Source organism: Chenopodium album, chromosome 5 (assembly GCF_948465745.1).
Source record: "Chenopodium album chromosome 5, dcCheAlbu1.1, whole genome shotgun sequence".
Taxonomy (NCBI): domain Eukaryota; kingdom Viridiplantae; phylum Streptophyta; class Magnoliopsida; order Caryophyllales; family Amaranthaceae; genus Chenopodium; species Chenopodium album.
In genome coordinates, this window is record NC_137838.1 from 2,226,587 (window position 1) to 2,248,061 (window position 21,475).

Here is a 21,475-nt window from a genome sequence, read left to right on the forward strand (position 1 = left end):
AAGGGAAGATTTAAATAGAATGCACATATTATAAGAAAGATGTTGGACTGATTCATAGGACTAGTTAGCCACTTAGCCCCAACTTTAGAACAAAACTTGGTAAAAAGCATATAGCAAAGGGAAACTAAGTGCAAAATGTACACTTTAAATTGTCAATTATTTCAGTTCTTTTTGGGGGTGATACAAGGTAATCATTAACATAAAACTAAGTCTCAAAGAAAATGAAGCTTTAGGTATGCCTCTTCCTCAAAGAGTAACTGATATGAATTTTACTTCAAAAAGGGCTAAATACACTAGCAAAATCACTTAATGGTTGCATACACAAGCGTTACACAATATCATTCCCTCATTTGCTATAAATACATAATAAATCACAGCAAAGCTGCTGTGGAGTGTAGTAACAATTTGCTCAACCAAAAGAGTAGTCCTTATCTTGTAGAAGACAACTTCAAAGGTGCCGAGTTTGTGGCCAATAACAAGGAACATCAGCCAGGATTATCTTCTCGCAATTCCTCAACAACGATGACCAAAGGAAACAAAAAAATAGAGAGAAAACTTGAAGGGCTAACTGCCATGAAAAATAAATAGTATTACATAGCTGTCTTTGGTTCTGCTAACCAGTTCCACACCCTCACTTGACCATTTCCATCACCGGTAAAGAATAATCCGCTAGGACCTGCTTGAATAGCTCGAATCTCTTGCTTTGAAATAATCTTGCCCCTCTCCATAAACCTAAAGAAGAACAACAGATAATTATCTATAACATTCATAATCATTAAACACATCACGCACACAACCTGACACAAGTAGAATTTATTCAATTCCATGATGTATAATTGTACAAGCCAAATTTACCCAGCTTTCAGGGCCAACATCAGGCCAAAACTAGCCCATTTAAATTTTGAGTGAGGCCCAACCCATGACCAATGTTAATAGATTTTCTAAGTATGGTGGTAGAATGACATGGATTTCCTACACTAGGATAAAAACTTACGATGGCAAGTCATATATGTGGACAAAATTGTCATTGGTGGAACACAGTAACACTGGCTTTGCTTCTGCATCAAACATCCCGCAGAGAGAGAGTATACCCTGCATATTAAACAACCACAAATCAAATCTCAATTGGTAACTTAATCAAAGAGGGAAGATTATGGAAGGAGTTAAAAACCAGTGGATTCCTACGCCAATGAAGGGTAATCAACTAAACAAGCAACAGAACAATCACCCGGCACCAAGGAAGTAGGCAATGATAAATTTCTTTTGTATAGCTGGAGGCCTGGAGTGAGATGGTGAAAGAGTGAATGTAAAGTTTAATCCTACCTGTAAACATGTACTTTACAAACTAGAATAAATGGTTGACTTGGTGGGGCTTGGAGTTAGAACAATTTGGCTCTTTTGTGCATAGAAGGTTGGCTTGATTCATTCCCACAAGACGAGAAACAAATTCCACATAAAATGATTACATATAAACTACAAATGCACACCTAATTCAGTCAGATTAACTGCACTACAAAAGCTCTTTTGTGAATAGAAGGTAGTGTAGTGCTTTAGGTGGTAAATAACCACTGGTTATTATCAATGAAATGGTGTTCTCAAGTCTTCAATCCAAAACTACCTCTTCTACCAAGCTACCAAAAAGAAATAAAATCCTTAACTGATCAAATCTTGGCTGAATCAAAGCAATGCCACAGCCAAAGATGATCTCATATTCTTTATTTTTTTTTATAATAATAATAATAATAATAATAATAAATAAAATAAATAAATGATTAAAGCAAAACTCAAGGAGGTGATAAGCAGACTTCATTGCTTTCACAGAGAATGCAGCATTTTTTTTAAAAAATGTTTACAAAATGAGAGAGGGTTGTGATCAAAACTGGGATAAAGAGCAAGCATATCCACGTACACCTATGGCAATCACAAGTTAGCAATAATGCACTCAAGTTACTATGTGGTCTTTCTTTTGCTGTCTACCTAAGCTAGAAAAAGTAACTTGGGCTTCAACCTCAGCCTTGGCATAAACTTAGACAAGTATTTATGCGCATGAAGTTTCTGCTGACCAGCAATAATGAGAAGCAGATTAGATTGATTAGAGAGTAACAGTGTGTTTGGATTGAAGGAAATGGAGGGAAAGGAAGGGAAGGGAAATGGAGGGATGAAATATCTTTCATTTGGATAACAAATGAGGAAAGAAGGGAATTGGAGGGGAGAGAAATGGAGGGATTAAATTGTTCTCCTCCCTCCTCTTCTCCTCCCTCCCCTTCTTTTCCTTCCTCCTTTTTTATCCAAACACAGTATAAAGTCTATTTATTTATACCAACATGTCAGACACAGTAAAACACAATTCACATAAACCCAGGTACGACCTTAATCTGGGTATCCCCCACTCTACTTCTCATATTTCCCCCACAAACTCTACACTAAATCCTTAGACCTCACGAACAAAAAATTGCAACCAGGCATGTTTTGCAAGAAGCACTACCTCAGCGTCTCATGGGATCAGGTGCACACCTAAGTGCAACAATCTAACCCACATAACCAAAATTCAATCCCCAGGATCACCTTTTCCTAAGCTATTTCATGGGATACAACCTCATTGATTAAAGAAAGAAATTGTTGACCAATCGAATAGCTTTTACATTTTTTCTTAGCAGAAATAATTTAGTAGTTTCATAAGAATCATGGCTAATTTGTGAACCTCAAATATGATACAGCTTCATTGCAACTAAGTCCAAATTGTCAGGTACTGAGGTTATGCCTTACAATACTAAACAAAAACTTCGGACCAAATGGATGATCCTTAGAGCAAAGCAAAGAGATGTAGCTTAAAATCACTAATCGGAAGAAATGTAGCTTAAAATAGCAAGCAAAGAAATGCTTAAAATGACAAGAAAATATTTTAAACGTACATGCTCTTCAGTATGAGTATAAGTCACTTCCAAGTTTCCGCTTGGAGTAGCAGCCCAGACCTGCACAAAAACAATCAAGTTGCAGAAGGGTTAAGGAAAAAAGAAGTCATGAAAATGGTGGCCAAAACAAAGCCATACAAATTCCATTTATTGGCCAAAATTATCAACTAGGCAAACAAATAACAACCTTTATAGTGTTGTCCAGTGAAGCTGATAATAGAAACTGCTCCCAACAAAGAACAGACATAACAACAGAAGTGTGCTCTGTCAAAATCTGTATGCATTGCAAAGTCTCAAGATTCCACACCTGTAAAAGGAAATATTAAGATCAAACTGGAGACTATAAATAACTATACCTCGGAAAAGCAAAGTAAAGCATTAATAAACACTGATATCAATATCATGAAACAGCTTACCCTTATAGAATTATCCATTGATCCAGAATAGAGTCTATTAGCTCCGGCAAACATAGTAACAACAGCACTTGTATGCCCCGTAAGGGATGCAGCTGGTTCAAAGCAATTAGTAGCCGGGTTGAATTTCCAAGCCAATATATTCCCATCCTACAAGAAAAAAAGATACCTAGCTTTGAATAAACTTAAATACAGATATAAAAGCATATCAAAGTTTCAGCAGAAAGAAACATTCCTCCGTTCCAAATCTTCAGACTTTAGTTTGACACAGAAATTAAAAGTAGTAATAAAAGGAGAGTAAAAACATAAGCAGATAAATAAAGAAATAGGGTTGAAGATATAATATATGGATTGTTGCCTTCATTGGACATTTGGATAAATATTTGATAGTGAAACTGAAGGTCTTTTTTAAGGAATTGGGATTAGTTTTTGCATCTTCTTTCCTAAAAACTGTCACTAAGGAAAAAGGAATATGGATAAATGGTAAGAATTACAAACTAAATATAAAAAGAAGTAATTTGAGACAATCCAAAGAAGATGTATCCTATCATTAATGGACGGCAAGAGTTATCAAAACTGAAAAGCATCTACTGTAATAACAAAAACAATATTAGCTTTAGCTCAAACATTCAAGCAACTCACTTATATCCAGAATCTAATGATGCTCAAAAATAAAGAATGCTTTCAGCAACAGAAACCAATAAGCCTCTGTTATTTTCTTTTTCATGGTAAGCCAACACTAGAAACAAATATATACTACCAAAATCATCAAAACACTAATTCAGACTGAACAGAAAAATCAATCACCTGTATGCCAGCAAACAGCATATCATTCCCCACCACCAGAGAATAAACCTGACCAACAGGTCCACTGAGACTCATATCAGTGACAGTCTCAATGTTCAATGCCTGCAAATATGACGAATCAAGAAGCTTCACACATTAGCTTATTATAAAAAGTAAGTGTGAACTTTATATATTATCTCACAGAAAATCTTGCATCCCACCTCACCTTGACCATATTTGGCAACCCTATAAAAACCCAGGGCCCTTCATTGATCATACAGCCAATTTCTCCGCCCAAATGAACAGCACTGACACACTATAAAAATAGGCAACAATGCAGAAGTAAGTTCCCAATAAGAAGCGCATATTTTTTTTTTTTAAGAGAATAAGAAAATCTCAAGACCTAAGGATTTGTCAATGGCTCACAAAATTGGGAAAAGGAAGAGAAGTGAACACGATGACACATCAGACATCACATATGTCAAAGTTGCATACTTTCCAATTAATCTAGGACTAATCCATTTACAAAACAAGCAAATTCGACAATAAGCTCCATAGTTACAGGATGCCATAGCTTCACTTTTAACAACTTTCGCAGACTATGATATATAATGTCAAACCTCCAAATATCACACACATACATTGATACATGTTAAAAGTTGGTCTAGTGCAATTGATTCTACAAGTTCTTACATTAACCTAAATCCACAATTCATATGATTCATTCAAATAACTCTATACAATTTTATTGCCTAAATTAGGTTCTCTAGCATGTAAAGGTCTTTTACATGTAGAAGCCACATGCACTTATGCCCAACAAATTGAATATGTAACCAATCTTGTCTATGTGAAGGACACACCCATATCTAATTTATACGCCATAAAGAGTATTCTCCAAAGATAACTAGCAAAGCATAGTGTTTCAACCCAGGTGATCGGGGAGACGGGGAGGCTATTTTTAACAAACCAAAAGGTTTTAAACTAATAAAATACATAGCCCAATATAGAGTATATGTTAGGGGTAAGGGAATAAATTGTTGTGCATGACCACTTATATTGCGCCAAAAAAAAATGCAAAAAGATAAGTAAAGTATGATAGCATTTGGCTGATTTCAGGTACAGCTGAATGATTTTGGTCTACTATCTCCATCCTAAAAATAAGTTTATTTTAAGAATATGATCAAAAATTAAGAATATGATCAAAGGTTAAGGATATGAGAGTTTATAATGGTAATAGTAACAAGTATCATCATTCTGGTATTTTAAGCCAACCCATAATAGTGCATTGATATTTTAAGTGACAAATAATATGATGCAAAAGTGTTAGTTAAGTGGACACTTATTCAAATAATTTCCAAACAAATCGGGTTGTACTCTGTAGTCCAAAATATATAATAAATTAAAAAATTAGGTATGGAGTGAAAAGTCCAAATAGCATCAATACATCAACCATACAATAAAGAACAGCAACCTGCTAATCACTAAAACAAAAGTTAAAGAGCATATTCGAATGAAAAAGAACAAACCTGTCCTGATGCACAATCCCAAATCCTGACATGCTCGTCTTTACTGCCTGTGTAAAGCTTATCCCCTGATGGCAAAGTGATCCCAGTTACAACCTGACCCGAAAACACATCAATTCAAACGCACTGTAAATCAAGTCCTCCTAGGAGAAGGATATTTCCAATTTTAGCATCAATCAAAACATAGAAACACCAAATAAAACAACATTCAACACACCAAACACAGCTTCAAAAACCCGATAAACCTAACCCATCAAATTCAGGCAGCATTAGTTACTAACTTACTATGAGTAAACTGTCATGATCATGTAAAATTCACAAGTCTCAACTACAGTTTGATCAGATTAAATAGTGAAGATTGCATCAAACAAAACAATAAAATTACTCCCCGAACAAGAATTCAACCCATCAAACACAGCTCCCAAAACCCGATAAACCGAACCCATCAAATTCAAGCAGCATTAGTTACTATGAGTAAACTATCATGATCATGTAAAATACACAAATCTCAACTACAGTTTGATCAGATTGAACCATGATGAAACATAAACAATCCCTAATATAAATAAAATCAAATTAAACAGTACTAAAAAAAAATTAAAATACCTTCTGATGACCCTCAAGAGTAGTCAAAAGTGAAAAGGAACCACCAATCGACCAAGAATGCAAGAATTTACAACCATCACCATAACTACATTTCCCTTGAACCCAGAAATTACAAACTCTTTCCATCTTCTTCGGAGGAACCCCACCACTAGTACCACCAGGTCTACCCCAAGTATTATTAAAATTAGGGTTTTTACGGCTCGAAAAGCCGTCATTTCTCTGACCACCACCGCCCAAACCACCATGAGCCCTCTTCGCAGGGCCATTAAACGACGACGAAGAAGATGAAGAAGAAGAAGGGTGTGTAGTAGGAGGAGGAAGAGGAAGTTCTCTGTGAAGAAAAGAACACGGGTTTCTCGCACATCTTCCAGCTTGCCAGTGATAACAAACTTTTTGATTTTGAGGATAATGAGATTGTTGGTGTTGTTGATGAGGTTGAGATTGTTTGTTTCCGAGTCGATGGAATACTCGTTTATTGCCGCCGTTTGAATCAAAATCCATTATTGGGGAAAAAAATTGAAATTGATGAATTGATTGAATTGGGGAAATTGGGAGGAGAGAGAAATTAGGGTTCTTTGATTAGAAAAAAGGGGGTTTTTGTTTTGGTGGGTGTTAGTGGAGGTGGGGAAGGCGGTGGTCGGAGGAGAGAGAAAGAAATACGGCGGTGGAAGAAGAAGATTTGGGTTTTGGTTTTAATATTTATTAGTTAGTTTACTAGTTGTAACTGCGCCATCTACACGCACGAGGATAAAATTTTGTTTTGGGTAGGGATCGAAAACGGAAGAGTTCACAATGGAACTTTGGAAGTGGAAGATCCGACTCGATCATCGCCACCCAAGATAGTAAGGGCGTGTTCGGCAAAATTGGTTATGACTACCTCGTATTGTAGTTTGAACTTCGAATTAGTTGGTAGCTGAATAGATGTGGAAATAAATGATATTCTGTATTAGGTATTTGGTATTTGTAGGTTTTATGGAGCAGATGTTAATTGATACTCCATATGAGATATATAATTGTCAAATTAACACTATATGAAAATAAAAATAGTTAAAGTATTTGTTTAGTGGAGATAAGGCAAAATTTGAATGTTAACATTTTAAGGGAAATTTTTTTGTAGTTTTTAACAGACAGTGCTACTTTAAAAGCTAAAAGTTACCATCCACTTCGCATTATCAAACACTATTATTTGAATCAAGTAAATAGTGCTAGTTGTTACCCAACTTACCTTAATGTTTAATAACAAAAAATTTTGCTTGACAAACTTGTTGGTATGAACGATTTTGTACCTATTCATAAAATAGTTTAAATCAAATAAAACCTACAAAGAAAACACATAAGAGTACTCCATAGCATTGTTGTGTTTCGTCAAATTGAGAATTGAGATATTAGTATTTGATGGAAATGAAAACATATAAACTTATTTTGATTTATTTGATGGAAATGAAAAAAATATAAACTTATAGCTTCTTTTCATTACTAATGATCCAATGAAAATTTGCACTTCTTCAACCCATTATCACCTTCCATTGTCTAAATACACGTAAGGCACGATTCCTGTTCCTCCCTTTAACTCTCTCCACATATTACTCTTCAATAAACTCATAAGTATTAGAACATCACTGTCAACAAAGCATTTTAGATATTTCAATGTTGTCAAGCCCGAGAACAGGAAATGTCATTTAACATTGCTAGTCAAGGAAATTGATTGAAAATACAAATTCCCTACTTTGGGTGTGGCAAGGAAATATTGTGACCTAGAAAAGGATAGCTACCATTGGAGTAATAAAACTTAAAAAATGAATAATTTTACCAATAATTCAATCATATAAGGATGTAGACACCAGCTTTAATATTTTAAAAGTTATATCATGGCGGAACACCTATCATGCATGGAGTATAATTAGCTAAGTAATATTCCTCACATGTTTCTTACTCACATTTTTTTTTTAGCAAATTTGGTAATTCAAAGCCTACTAGACTCCAACTAATTCAAATATGAGTCGAGTTAAAACCTAATTGAAAAAAAAGCTCTTCTAATAAGTGTTACGGAATAGGACATTCTCAAATCTCGAGCCCAAAACCTTAATTAAGTTGGAATAACTTCCTCACAGATAGATCAATACACTCCTATTTTATAACTAAATTTCAAAAGAAAAAAAAAACCTCCTTTACACTCTATACTCTTACAGTTTACACCAGGCACCAGCAACTAAGTTGAGTCTCCTGTTCGACTGTTCGTTCAATCAACTTCTACTGTCGCCAAGGTTCTCTTATTTATTTTACAGATTTCTTCTAATTTATGTTGATGAAATTATAGATTAAACAAAAATTCATTGCAAAATTATAACCTATAGTTTCAATTTCCAGGATAACTGCCAAACAATAACAGAATTGATGAGTGCAGCTCATCGAGCTCTTTTCAAGGAGGTTGTAAAGCTTACCCAAGAACAAAACCTTCAAAAGGGTAAATTGATTCATGCAAAAATCATCAAATCAAATTATTTTTCCAATGTATACTTAGCTAATAGCATAGTTAATTTGTATGCAAAATGTGGCCAATTAACCCATTCTAAGCTTGCTTTTGAGGAAATCCCCATTAAAGATGATGTTTCTTGGAGCTCAATTATTAATGCCCATGCTCAATTTGGTGGCAATAAGTCATCTTTCTATGTTTTTGATTTGTTTCGTCGAATGCGGGTCGAGAATTGTCTCCCCAATGGTTATTCATTTGCTGGGATTTTTAGTGCAATTTCAAATGTGGGTGATGTTTGGGCTGGAAAACAGGTGCATTCGTTAGTGATTAAGACTAATTATGGTGGAGATGTGGTTGTTGGAAGCGCGATCCTTAACATGTATTGTAAATCGGGTTTTATGGATGATGCACGCCAGATGTTTGATGAAATGCCTGAGAGGAACTCTGTGTCGTGGGCGACTATGATATCTGGGTATTCTGCGAGTGGTATGGCTGGAGAGGCTGTGGGGGTTTTTAAATTGATAGTGAAGGATGAAGAGGAGCGAGGGAGTCCCTTTTTCTTGACTAGTGTGCTTAGTGCATTGGCTATTCCGGAGTTGGTTGATGTTGGAAGGGAAGTTCATTGCTTTGCTGTTAAGGTTGGGGTGATACGAATTGTGGAAGTTAGGAATGCTCTTGTTACTATGTATTTGAAATGTGGGAGTGCAGACAATGCGCTTAAGATGTTTGCATTGTCTACTGATAAGAGTCCTATTATGTGGTCCGCGATGGTCACTGGCTTTGCGCAGAGTGGGCACTCTAAGAAAGCTCTGGAGTTGTTTTCTAAAATGCATTATTCTGGGGTTAGGCCTAGTGAATATACTTTCGTTGGGGTGATTAATGCGTGTAGTGACGATGGTGCCGTTGAGGAAGGCAGGCAAATCCATTCTTATTCGGTTAAAATGGGATTGGAGAATCAAATGTATATTATAACTGCACTGGTTGATATGTATGCGAAATGCGGTAGCATTGCTGATGCTAGGAAAGGTTTTGATTGTTTGCAGGAGCCAGATGTTGTTTTATGGACTTCAATGATAGGAGGTTATATACAGCATGGAGATAATGAAGAAGCATTGAGTTTGTATGGCAGGATGGAAGCAGAGGGAATTTTACCTAATGACCTAACAATTGCTAGTGTATTGAAAGGCTGTTCTAGTCTTGCTGCTTTGGAGCAAGGCAAACAAGTCCATGCCCGGGCCATAAAGTATGGGCTTGCTGGAGAGATGACTATTGGAAGTTCTCTTTCATCCATGTATGCAAAGTGTGGGTGCATTGGCGAAGGCAACATGGTCTTTCAGAGGATGACCACAAGAGATATAGTTTCTTGGAATGCTATGATATCTGGTCTTGCTCAAAATGGGTGCAGTGACAAAGCTTTGGATCTATTCGAGGAGATGAGATCAGAAGGTGTAAAGCCAGATAATGTTACTTTTGTTAATATTCTTTCTGCTTGTAGCCATATGGGATTGGTTGAAAGAGCCTGGGAATACTTCAAGATGATTTCCAGTGAATATGGCCTACAACCTGGATTAGAGCATTATGCTTGCATGGTTGATGTGTATAGCCGTGCTGGGAGGCTTTTTGAAGCCAAGGATTTCATTGAATCAGCAACTTTGGATCATGGGATGTGTTTGTGGCGAATATTATTAAGTGCATGTCGAAATCATGGTCATTATGAGCTAGGAGCCTATGCAGGGGAGAAACTAATGGAGCTAGGCTCACAAGAATCATCAGCTTATGTCTTATTGTCTAGAATTTATACTGCACTAGGAAGATCAGATGACGTGGGACGAGTCATGAGGCTTATGAAGCTTAGAAGGGTAGGCAAGGAGGCTGGGTGTAGTTGGATTGAACTGAAGAGTCTTGTTCACGTGTTTGTTGTTGGAGATCAGAAGCATCCTGAGATAGCAGATATATGTAGCTGGTTAAGAATTTTAACTAAACAAATGATTGATGAAGGTTACCGACCAGCTTATGATCCATTTTTGACGACCTCAACTTAACTATGGGAAGATCGAGTAGAATCAGACTTGATCTCTGGTACCAACCTATTTTCATTTAAACTTTGATATCATGAGATTTTTGATATATATATATATATATATATATATATATATATATATATATATATATATATATATATATGTTTAGTGCTGTTATTCAATGTGTTTGGTCTTTTGCCCAGTGTCTTCACATTACAGGAGAATGTAGGACTTGGAGGTTCCAAGCTTGAATTTCCCAATTTAGTTTGTCCAAAATTCCAAACCAACTTATTTTCTCTAGGTTGCTAAGAATGTCTATTGTTTCTAGCATATTGCTTGGCTTCAGTTACTATAGAGTTTGTCATTAGTAGGTTCTGTTAATAGTTGGCCATCAAATGTCAGACCCAGGGGGGTTGGTTATATCAGATGGCCAACTTATATAGAATACTTATCTTAATTAATTATTTGGTCTAAGACTTAAATGGGCCATATGATGAGTTTGGTAATCTAATTACTAACAAACACTTTATATAAATATGCTTTATTGCCGCATGAAAAAGATGATTTGCATATCAACTTCAGGTTTATTCACTATTATGGGGAACTTTCGTTTGCTTGGGTTTATCGGTGCACTGATTTGCCTTATTGTTGCATGCAGAGCCACCATGTACATGGTCGGTGATACCTCTGGTTGGGATATTAGTACTGATCTTGATTCATGGGTGACGGGCAAGAGATTCGTTGTTGGAGATGTTCTTGGTAAGGCTCTTTCCCCTTAATTTCCCGATTTTCTTGGGTGCTGTCTCGTAATTTGAACTTGCGTGAATAGATCGAAGTGCCATATCGTATAAATATTCAGATATTTGGCTCCAAACTCAGCTTTTTTCTCTCTTTTTCTCTTCTTTTTTTCTTTTTTTTTTTTTCATGGTGTTGTTGCCATCTTATGCAACAACTCCTACATTTCTGGATTATAGACCACATTTCTACCTAAGGTCATTGCAAAATAATTAGACAACGTCTTAATTAATTACACTTTGTATTTTCCCATTTTGTTCTTTAATAGAACCCTTGAAATTCCAGATAAAATTTAAATATATGTACTCTGTAAATAGAACAGATGCCAGCTGAATAGCTGATGCATAGATTTATCAGGCTAGTTTGTACCAGTATTCTTATTTTCTTATCATATTTGCAGCATTTCAATTCTCATCATCATCAGTATGTGAGCTGACAAAGCAAGAGTTTGATAGTTGCGACACCAATAATGCTCTGCTTAGAAGTACCTCAGGAAACACAACCTTCCCTTTAACAAAACCAGGAGACAGGTACTTTGCTTGTTGCAACCGACTATACTGTCTAGGAGGGATGAAGCTTCACGTACATGTTGAACCCAACTCAACTGCTGTGTCAACTGCTTCAACAGCAGGAGCACCTGAAGCAGCTCTTGCACCAAATTCCGTGGGCTTACTGCCCAAAACTTCCAAGAGCAATCACCCTGTTCTAGCTTCCTCAGCTGAGTTTGTCAGAATTGGCGACGCTTTCTTCCTATTTTTGCTTGGTTTTCTGGGCTTCACAATTCTGAGTGTGGGTATTATATGAGATTATTTCTGGTTATATGTTTGACCATTTATACATAATACATGAGTTGAAGAAGTATCGTATACATATTCTTTGTGCTAGAAACATAAGCTATTATTGAAAAGAAATATACATTGTATGTAATATTACAATTTTGTAAAAAAAAATTCGTTTACTTGGAAGACAAAGCACGGCCTTTCTGCTACAACTACCAGACTAGAACAATGCCTTTTCTCTCATCTGTGGAGAACCTCGCCTTTTAACATAGAACTATGCACCGAAGAGGATGTTATTGTATTGTATTCTTTCATATTCTTTAAGATGTCACAGGATTAAATTTAGATATGCAAATTAGGCGCAAGGAAACAAACTCGGTTCCTCAATTCAATCCTTGACTTTGCTTAGTATTCCTTCCATTTGAATAATACTTGTAGGATGAGAAGACAGGTATTTTAAACATACAAAGTATTTTAGTAAAATCATGTTGAATCCTCAAGTATGAGGGGTTAAGACAGCTATTACTCTAGCATGGTGACAATTTTCCATTGGCTCAATTCATCTCAGCTAAGAAGTGAAGATAATAAAAATGACAGCATATATAACACAACTTTTGCAGGCTTATACAAAACCACTGGATTGCTCAGCTGTCTGCATCGCAAAAGCTAGTAGGGTAGTAGAATAAATGGATGAATTTGAAGAACCAACATCAATCATATTGTCAAAATTTGCACTGTTACAGGATCTCTGTATTGTATCTATGACAGAAGTGATAACTAGAAGTATGTACAAGAACGACACAGTACCCTTAACGTTGAGTCCCAGGTCAACTAGCTAGTTTGAAAGCATCAATAAATAGACCATATGTAAATCCCATCTTGAAATTGTTGAGAAGGGCGATTGGAAATGTTACCTTCGACCGACTGTAATAGAATTTTGTTGCATATTCAGTGAGGAGCACACACAATACAGCAGCAATAACATCATTGACCCCTAAAGCTCCAAAGGACAAAGAAATTGTTTGTGCGACGTAAAACCCACCTAATAAGGCAATTCCTCCAAAGAGCGCTCTCCTTGAAGGTCTCTTGAAATAGTTTCTTGAAATGTCTGGTACAGTACGAATAATGTCTACCAGCCTTCGAGGGCCCACGTTATCTTGCACAGCTCGAATAGGACGAAATCGGACTGGCGATTTTGAAACAAGGGAGTCAAATCTTCCATATGAGCTCTTTTTATTGATATTTAGGCCATAATTAAGCAACCCAATGGGGCTCATATCCACAGCAATCGCCATGGAGGAATAAAAAATTTGTTACCTGCAGAGAAAGGTATGCTATGTCAAAGAACTGAATGCCACAGTACACAGAATGTTCCTAATCTTAGCATTGTTACTTTAGGCATGCTAAATAGAACACAATCAATTCCTCTTTCAATTACAATTATTGGCTACATGATGCTAAATACTTCGTATATATGTTTCACTTCCTTAAATAAAGATAAGCAAATGCAGTTTTAAATCTTGCACAGGATGACAATGTATCAAGCCAACCGATGCTAAAGTTTATTATGTAAGCTTTACACATAATGTGAATATTAGAGAATCAGCAAAACATCCCAAGGGAATAATATCTGAGCAGATCCCAGCCCAGAAATGCTTCCGCACAACCTATGTATACATTTCTTGCTTTCCTTCCCCTCCTTATGCCACCAATCATTTTCCTGGTCCAGGGATGGAAAGGTTGCTAAACAAAGTCGATTAATTTGGAAAAGAAAACAGCCACACCACACCAATTCTACAGCTATATATGCAACAAAGCATGCAATTAGCTTGTACCCCATTGGCGACTAAACCTGTGAAAGATGAAAGAAGAAAAAAGCAGATTGTAATGCACAACAGCAGAACATTGCTTCAATTTCCCAAACACTTTCAAGCTTCAATGTCTCACCACCAAAGTGCTCTTCCAAAATTTATTACTCTTCCAAAGACATCAATGAATCATAAGTAAAGCTAAATAGGTATCAGAATTAACTCTTACAGAAGATCAAAAGAACAAGCATTCCTAGTTATAGACAATTGCGCATATAAAACTATTACAAGGGCAGATAATTAATCCCAAAAACAATTTCTTTCTCTACTCTCCCTTGCTCTCTTCTTTCACTATAGCCAAGCTAATAACCATGACCTTGCCATTTGCATAGGAACACACAATCAACTACGGGAATTAAAGTTTTGATCCAATCTCAATTCTTTTTATTCCAAAATGCCCTTTAGGTGTACCACTGTACCAAATTACCAATGAACCATAATATCAAACAATGCTATCAAAATTTGATTATGAATTCATCATTTCTCGGTCTTGCCAATCTTGCACTCAACAAAATACACTCGAGGCTGAATCAGGTGCTAAGGCTAATGCTCACCTCTCTCACCTCTCATAATTCAGGTAATTTTATCAAAATAGAATCTCAAAAATTCAGAACTCAATAGCTCCAAAGTTCTCATAGATGATACTGCTTCCCAGTTTCCCACACCACCAACTACAACAAGTCCAATACGATTAAGAGTTTTCCTTTAACTTCAAAAATCGAGCAAATTACACAACAAAAAGCTGAAATTAAACCCCTAAAAGCTGAAACTTATTAATCGGTCAGTCATCCTAAATAACAATTTGCTAATTAAAAATTGCTTTGATGCATCCACAACAAAAAGAAATGGAAACCCTAACCCCAAAATTGTATTCAAAACTGGCCAAATTACACCACAATAAGTCATTAATCAGCCCCCAAAATCCAACCCAGAAACAACATAATCATGCAATCATATATTGAAAAATTAAAACACAAAATCAAATTGAGCAAAACAATCGACAAAGTAGAGCTTAGATAATTAGAATAATATAATTAACCTTAAAAATCACAAATTTAGTCAACAAAATGACAAAAAAACTAACCTTGGCAGAAGCAGATAGGTCGAGAGAGAACTAACAGCAGAGATATGAGTCCACTCTGTGTGTTTGGAATTAATAAAGATTGTCTAAGCTACATTCATTCCAAACCTTTTGGATTCCTTCCTTCTTCTTCTTCTTCTTTTTTTTTTTTTTTTTTTTTTTTTTTTTTTTTTTTTTTTTTGGTGAAGTCACTATCATGTAGTCATGGTCTCATGGACTATTGTCATGGAGAAATGATGGATAAATTTCTCAATTTTGAGTTCCTTAATTTGGTTGAATTTGGGGGTGTAATTCATAATTTTTAATAATCTACTCTTATTTCACTTTAAACATCTATGTCAGATTCTCGACATTTGGACATGAGTATAACACTTACACACATTACTTTTAGTTCGAATCTTGAAATATTTCGCTTGGACATGTACTCGTGTCGAACATGGGTATCCGACTATCCGAGTCCATGTAACATAGGTTTTAAGAATAAATATTTAATGATACTAGCGTTATATATGGAAAAAATGCGTGTTTTAATGAGCAATGATAAATTTATCTCTAAACAGGTACAATAACATTTTGTGAAATTATAAGTATATGATCTATACAAAGTACAGGGTATATTTTAATACATCATGAGTTTCTACCCTCTTGTAAATTATTTTTGAAATACAAAGAATATCTACCTATTATCCAATCATATATTGAAATGAATTTTATTATTGATGTTACACTACTTTAAGGTACTAGGGCAGCTAACGCGCGCATCGCGCGCGTCATAGCTAGCCATATCTTGAAGGTTTTTTTGGTTTGGCTTTTAAATCACAAAATTAGTTAAATTAACAATAAGAGAAATTTTTCCTATAAAAAAAACAATAAGAGAAAATATGTAATCAACTATATTTAGGTGGTATAAATGTTCAAGACAACTAACATTTATGAAAGCATAAAAGTACATAAATATTTTAGAGGGTATACTTGTCTAAACACTATTCATTAAAATAGCATCTACATATTAATGAGGGTATGTATGTAAATACACATTTTGAAGGGTATAATTGGCATTACACTATTCATAAGAGTATGTTTCTACTTTTTATAAGGTAGGGATTTATTATAAGAAAGGAACACATACCAAGCTTAATAAATCTTAAGTCAAATATATTTAAATGATTTCCTTAAGCTACACGAAACTTTAAATATTTGAATTTATTAACTTTGAAATAAATTCAATTATCACTTTTTTTTTTTTTTTTTTTTTTTTTTTTTTTTTTTTTTTTTTCCGGTTAGGAACTTGTTGCATGAACTCAATTAAATTGAACTTTAACAAGCCTTAAATTGAGCTAAACTAGCTTACCAAATTAAATTCTCAATTAATAACGATCCAACTTTCAACTAACATATTTAACTACTTTTATGAAGAAAATCACTATCAATGTTTTTATTTTATTTTATTTTATTTTTATTTTTTTGGACATCGTTAATATTTGTCTTATTAAACTATTTACGTCTTTCTTACTTTAGTTTTGTTCTATGTGTGTTTTAATTGTATATGTTTACCTAATCGGTCACTAACTTTCTCTACTTTTTTTTTTTTAACTATAATAAACCTATTCTCATGCACAACTATTGAAATGTTAAGGAAGTACAAGTAGCTCAATAATGATATAGAAAAGAGGAGAAAACTTTCTCCTAAAACCCTAATACAATAGATTACCTTAAATGCAAAAACATACTCGTATTAGTAACATAATTTTTTTATTTTTATTGTTGTTCGAAATAGAATACTTATAAGGAAAAATCGCCTAACCTTTAACACTGGAGTAATAAATATTGATAACAAACTAATCAAACAAGGTAGAGATGGAAAGACAATTGACAACTAGACAAGGAAGAGTAAATTAAGCAAATAAAGAAAGCAAGCAAAGTAAACATAAATTAGTTAAATTATAGGAATAGTTATTCAAAAATCACACTATTAAATAATCTTCAAACTCAACTTAAACAAGCAAGTTGGGCAATTCAGAGCCAGAGTAGACCAGAGAAGGCAGCCCCCACTTTCAGAGGGCCATCTTCTCCAACGTCTCCCTCTTTCTCTCTCTCTTTCAATCTATTCTCTTCTCTGCTTTCTCTCTCCTGAATCTTCCAGGTTTCTCTCTCTTCTACTCTGCTTGTAATAATTTAAAGAAATTTTTTTTAAAATTTTTTATACTGAATTTGTGCTATGAACTTTGTTGCTCGCTTTGCTTTTATGCTAGATTTTTTGAGTTGGGTTGCTTTCTTTTTGGTTTAATTTTTGTGGGTGTCTGCTGAATTCTGCTGATTTTACTCCAGTAGTTGGTTTTCAGTTTGTGGGTGTTCCACTGTTTTTGATTAATTAATTTGGGTTTGAAATTTAAATTTACTTAGGGTTTAGTAATTTCCATGGTTTTTCTAGATTCATTTGCCTAATTTTGATAAAAATGGTATCAAATTTGATACTTTGAATTAGTATATCTGGGTTTGTTTAAACTTGAATTTTTAGTTAAGTGTGATCTGTTAGATCATTTATAAGGTGCTTTGTTTGGTTCAATTTTATTACTAATATTTAGCGTAAAAAGTGCATTTTAATTACTTTTCTGTAGAATAAAATTGGGATTCTAAGTTTTGGTGCACTTATTTTTAATTTGCAGATCCAGGTATTACAAAATTGTTTAATTGGGTAGCTTGAACTTTACCTGTTCTGCTTGATCTGTTGAGCGTGGAAATTTTGCTGATATAACGCCATATAATCTAGATGCATTTGTTACTCAAGTTGAGTTTCATTGTCAAAATTTAAACCTTTAGTAGCTAAAGAGTGGTTCTTTATTCCGTTTGAATTTTGACCTTTGAGTTTGGTTTTGGTACTGGGGTGGTTGCGAAGCTTCCAACTTCAAACGTTGAATTTTATTTTGTGTACTCATTTCTTTTGAGGAAGGTAGTGCGAAAGCTTGGCGAAAATTGACCAACTTTACATAGAAGGAACTTTGTCTTCTGTACCCTATAGTATTTGCTTTAGTCCTGGTTTTGGACTTGTAGGTTACGAAATGGCTGTTGGCAAAAACAGTAGCAACTCTGGACAATTAACTCGTCCATGCCGTTGTTTCAAGGTGGCGGACTTGAAGGAAACTATCTTGGATGCAACTGAGACATCTGATTTGAAAGATCGTTATGTTTTGGGAGATCAGTTGGGTTGGGGGCAGTTTGGTGTGATCAGGGCGTGTGCTGATAAGTTTACAGGAGAGTTATTGGCGTGCAAATCAATTGCCAAAGAAAGGCTGGTAACCCAAGATGATGTTCGAAGTGTGAAGCTTGAAATCGAGATCATGAGCAAGTTATCGGGTCATCCTCATGTGGTTGATCTCAAGGCAGTTTACGAGGAAGAAGATTATGTCCATTTGGTGATGGAGCTCTGTGCTGGTGGGGAGTTGTTCCATCGATTAGAGGAAAAAGGAAGGTATCCCGAGTCTCAGGCAAAGATCATATTTCGGCATCTAATGCAGGTAGTCTCGTATTGCCATGATAATGGTGTTGTTCATAGAGATTTGAAGCCTGAGAATATTCTTATGGCAACCAAGTCATCTTCTTCACCAATCAAGCTAGCCGATTTTGGTCTTGCTACTTATATTAAGCCAGGTAGAGCACTCTTCTACTAATTTGTTTACCTGTGTTACCTGAACTCTTTCATTTCACCTCGATATTAATCCATGTTGAAAACTGTAGATACTTCGACATAGGATAGACACTTGACACTCTGATGAAAAGATGCAATTTTTTCATATGATGGTCAGTTTGATCATAAACAATATTGAGTAATATTGGGTTTTAGCAAGTGGTTTAAGCATTTGGTTTTTGGTCAAGCAGGGCAGAGCTTGCATGGGACAGTGGGGAGTCCATTTTATATAGCACCTGAAGTTCTGTCTGGAGGTTACACCCAAGCTGCTGATGTATGGAGCGCTGGTGTGATTCTCTACATTCTTTTGAGTGCTATGCCGCCGTTTTGGGGTAAGACAAAGTCAAGGATTTTTGAAGCAGTCCGAGCAGCTGATCTGCGCTTCCCATCTGAACCGTGGGACCGAGTATCAAAATCTGCCCAGGAACTGATCAAGAAAATGCTTTGCATAGATCCTTTGAAGCGCTTGACAGCTGAGCAAGTTTTAGGTATGATTTCGTCCTCTTTGCTAGATACAGATGACGAACATCAGTGTACAAATTTTGTACCACAAAGTGGTTAGTGTATCTTATTATATGTCCTGATGGAGATGACTTCTAGAAGGCATCAAGCTTGAATGACAAATCTTCTTTACCTAACATTAATGAATCAACTATACCTGATTATTAGTCAAATTAATAATATCTCCTTGGTGTCCTTGGACACTTGAACCATTATTAGTAAAATATTGTTGCATGCTTAGTTTTTTGGAAGTACTTGATAAATTAACACTCCGTGATTAATTTCATTGCTTTCCAAACAATATACTGTACAGATTACAAGCTAGAATTATGGCTCCAATTATGTTAACGAAATCATGATGTTATAAGCTAATTATACATATGCTAAGTATAAAAGATTATTAACATAGTACTAATAACCATATTCTTTTGATTACCTGTAGCTCACTCGTGGATGGAAGAGGTTTCTTCAGCCACTGAAGATTCACATGAACATGATGGTTTTAGCTCCAGGCAATTAAAAACTCGAGATAGCTCATTTATAGCCAGAGATCATGATATTAGCTTTGGCACTGGATCAGCAGTAAACTGTGAGCCTCAATCACCAACATTTACATGCAGATCATCTTTCTCAGCGTTTTTTGTGGAGCCATCCACACCCACCCTCATATCAAGTGGATTCTCTTTCCGAAGCAGCGGGGATTTCTCTGCTATTGAGTTTGTTTCGCCCATTCCTTCCATGCCTAGTTTCACATTTTTCAGCCCTAGCTCAGTAGCTGAGCATGTAAGTCAACATGGGAGGTTTTCGACCGACGGAGAAAGCACTGATGAAATTCATGCAGGTAGATTCCACTTTTCTATTCATCATCGTTTCTTATTGGCAGATTTGCCACAGGTTCCCTGGTGTCAAATTTTCAACTCCCTTGGTCATGAACATACTTTAGTCTCATATATAGACCCTCTTAACTAAATAGTTATTATCTTAATCTAATGTTGGATTTGCAACCTAAACGATTTGAGTTTGTCGGGAACTTCTTGTTGAATTTCCATTTATGCCCACCACATCAGTAGATAAATAACATTTTTTCGGTGTCCTATTGCACTTCTAGAAAACATAATTTTTTCTGTTTCTGTTTCTTGATGATTGATTAATGTAGTGTGTTGAGCTTCCTAAGTCCTAACATCTAGGTTTGATTGATACCATTTGTCCTAACATCTACGGAGTAGGTTTTATTGACGTCACTTCATACAACTGATTTCAATGTTTGTTTATCAGGAGATGTCTTGGAGAAACAATCTGAATCACCTGATTCTTCCCTGAGCTCGGAAACTGATGCTAGGGACCTGGATCAGAAGTCATCAGACTCTAAGAAAAGTGTAGGAACAGGCTTGAGGATTTTTGGTATCCACAGCAAGAGAAATAGAACGATTGGGCTTGGAGAGTTTGACCAGCTTGATATTGTGGTGACTGAATCAGTTATCCGATGGGCTTCATGCACCAACCTACCTACCGGATCATCACTCAGGTCTTCTCTTGTATGCTGATGGTCTTTGGACCAATCCATATTTATCGATAACATCATATATCATGATACAAAGTTGGACAACATGAAACCGTGTGGATCCTGCTGTTCTTGTACAAGATTAAATTACGAGGGGTTGAAATTGCGTGTACTGTTGTTGATGATAACTCTTAAGTTAGAAAGCTAATGTTAACAGTTAGATTGCAATGAATCTGCAGAGAAAAAAGAGCAGATTCTTCTTCAAAATGTGTAAAGCATGGATTTTGAAGGCACTGATTTCCTGAACTTTTTGGGTCATAATTTTACAAATGTATAGAAAGCTTTTTTGTTCTCATTCCATGTCATTGCTTAACCTTTGTCATGACCAAATTCCTTGCACATTTTTTTTAGGTCCAAAGGAGCTACAATGACATTTGCTAATCTATGACGCCCTATCATTTACAGATCCTCAATCTTTGTCACTAGGCCAAAAACCCGTGATTATGTAAGGTACTGAAAACCTATAATCTC

General features: G+C 35.5%; 4 protein-coding genes and 1 pseudogene across 9 annotated transcripts; 3 read left to right on the plus strand and 2 right to left on the minus strand.

The window, feature by feature from the left end:
- Positions 1-120: 120 nt before the first annotated feature.
- Positions 121-7,134, minus strand: LOC145631474 (zinc finger CCCH domain-containing protein 48-like). Its single transcript, XM_081683558.1, has 9 exons — positions 6,241-7,134; positions 5,638-5,730; positions 4,338-4,427; positions 4,133-4,234; positions 3,329-3,475; positions 3,100-3,219; positions 2,913-2,972; positions 995-1,092; positions 121-732 (listed from the first exon to the last, which is right to left on the minus strand). The coding sequence occupies exons 1-9, from the start codon at positions 6,739-6,741 to the stop codon at positions 591-593; spliced, it is 1,353 nt and encodes a 450-aa protein (XP_081539684.1). The 5' UTR covers positions 6,742-7,134; the 3' UTR covers positions 121-590.
- Positions 7,135-8,267: 1,133 nt separating this feature from the next.
- Positions 8,268-11,967, plus strand: LOC145630031 (pentatricopeptide repeat-containing protein At2g33680 pseudogene; annotated as a pseudogene). The gene is made up of 4 exons (XR_014111999.1): positions 8,268-8,504; positions 8,608-10,792; positions 11,393-11,493; positions 11,930-11,967. The product of XR_014111999.1 is annotated as a pentatricopeptide repeat-containing protein At2g33680 pseudogene (transcript).
- On the plus strand, positions 11,331-12,333 carry LOC145631298 (mavicyanin-like). Its single transcript, XM_081683381.1, has 2 exons — positions 11,331-11,493; positions 11,930-12,333. The coding sequence occupies exons 1-2, from the start codon at positions 11,331-11,333 to the stop codon at positions 12,331-12,333; spliced, it is 567 nt and encodes a 188-aa protein (XP_081539507.1).
- Positions 12,334-12,999: 666 nt separating this feature from the next.
- On the minus strand, positions 13,000-15,428 carry LOC145630032 (uncharacterized protein ycf20-like). Its single transcript, XM_081682268.1, has 2 exons — positions 15,261-15,428; positions 13,000-13,625 (listed from the first exon to the last, which is right to left on the minus strand). The coding sequence occupies exon 2, from the start codon at positions 13,601-13,603 to the stop codon at positions 13,136-13,138; it is 468 nt and encodes a 155-aa protein (XP_081538394.1). The 5' UTR covers positions 13,604-13,625; positions 15,261-15,428; the 3' UTR covers positions 13,000-13,135.
- Positions 15,429-17,250: 1,822 nt separating this feature from the next.
- Positions 17,251-21,373, plus strand: LOC145631476 (calcium-dependent protein kinase 10-like). Of its 5 annotated transcripts, XR_014112395.1 has the most exons (6): positions 17,255-17,400; positions 17,924-18,905; positions 19,134-19,430; positions 19,886-20,284; positions 20,719-21,234; positions 21,356-21,373. XR_014112395.1 is itself a non-coding variant. In XM_081683561.1 (5 exons), exons 2-5 carry the CDS (start codon positions 18,317-18,319, stop codon positions 20,985-20,987), a joined length of 1,554 nt encoding a protein of 517 aa, XP_081539687.1. In that variant the 5' UTR covers positions 17,251-17,400; positions 18,309-18,316; the 3' UTR covers positions 20,988-21,299. The 5 variants fall into 5 exon arrangements, 4 of the variants coding, with proteins under 4 accessions (XP_081539687.1, XP_081539688.1, XP_081539686.1 ...); XM_081683561.1 differs by lacking the exon at positions 21,356-21,373 and having other exon boundaries at positions 17,251-17,400; positions 18,309-18,905; positions 20,719-21,299; XM_081683562.1 differs by lacking the exon at positions 21,356-21,373 and having other exon boundaries at positions 17,252-17,400; positions 17,930-18,905; positions 20,719-21,299.
- Positions 21,374-21,475: the final 102 nt, after the last annotated feature.

What these genes read in the sequence shown, in the direction of transcription:
- LOC145630032 (XM_081682268.1), bottom strand. Translation starts at nt 13,603, where the DNA reads ATGGCGATTGCTGTGGATATGAGCCCCATTGGGTTGCTTAATTATGGC.
- LOC145631298 (XM_081683381.1), top strand. Translation starts at nt 11,331, where the DNA reads ATGGGGAACTTTCGTTTGCTTGGGTTTATCGGTGCACTGATTTGCCTT. An exon ending in CGTTGTTGGAGATGTTCTTG is followed by an intron (nt 11,494 to 11,929) that starts GTAAGGCTCTTT and finishes TCATATTTGCAG; the next exon opens with CATTTCAATTCTCATCATCA.
- LOC145631476 (XM_081683561.1), top strand. Translation starts at nt 18,317, where the DNA reads ATGGCTGTTGGCAAAAACAGTAGCAACTCTGGACAATTAACTCGTCCA. An exon ending in TGCTACTTATATTAAGCCAG is followed by an intron (nt 18,906 to 19,133) that starts GTAGAGCACTCT and finishes TTGGTCAAGCAG; the next exon opens with GGCAGAGCTTGCATGGGACA. An exon ending in CACTGATGAAATTCATGCAG is followed by an intron (nt 20,285 to 20,718) that starts GTAGATTCCACT and finishes TTTGTTTATCAG; the next exon opens with GAGATGTCTTGGAGAAACAA.
- LOC145631474 (XM_081683558.1), bottom strand. Translation starts at nt 6,741, where the DNA reads ATGGATTTTGATTCAAACGGCGGCAATAAACGAGTATTCCATCGACTC. An exon ending in CAATGGATAATTCTATAAGG is followed by an intron (nt 3,220 to 3,328) that starts GTAAGCTGTTTC and finishes TTCCTTTTACAG; the next exon opens with GTGTGGAATCTTGAGACTTT. An exon ending in ATACTCATACTGAAGAGCAT is followed by an intron (nt 1,093 to 2,912) that starts GTACGTTTAAAA and finishes TTTAATATGCAG; the next exon opens with GGTATACTCTCTCTCTGCGG.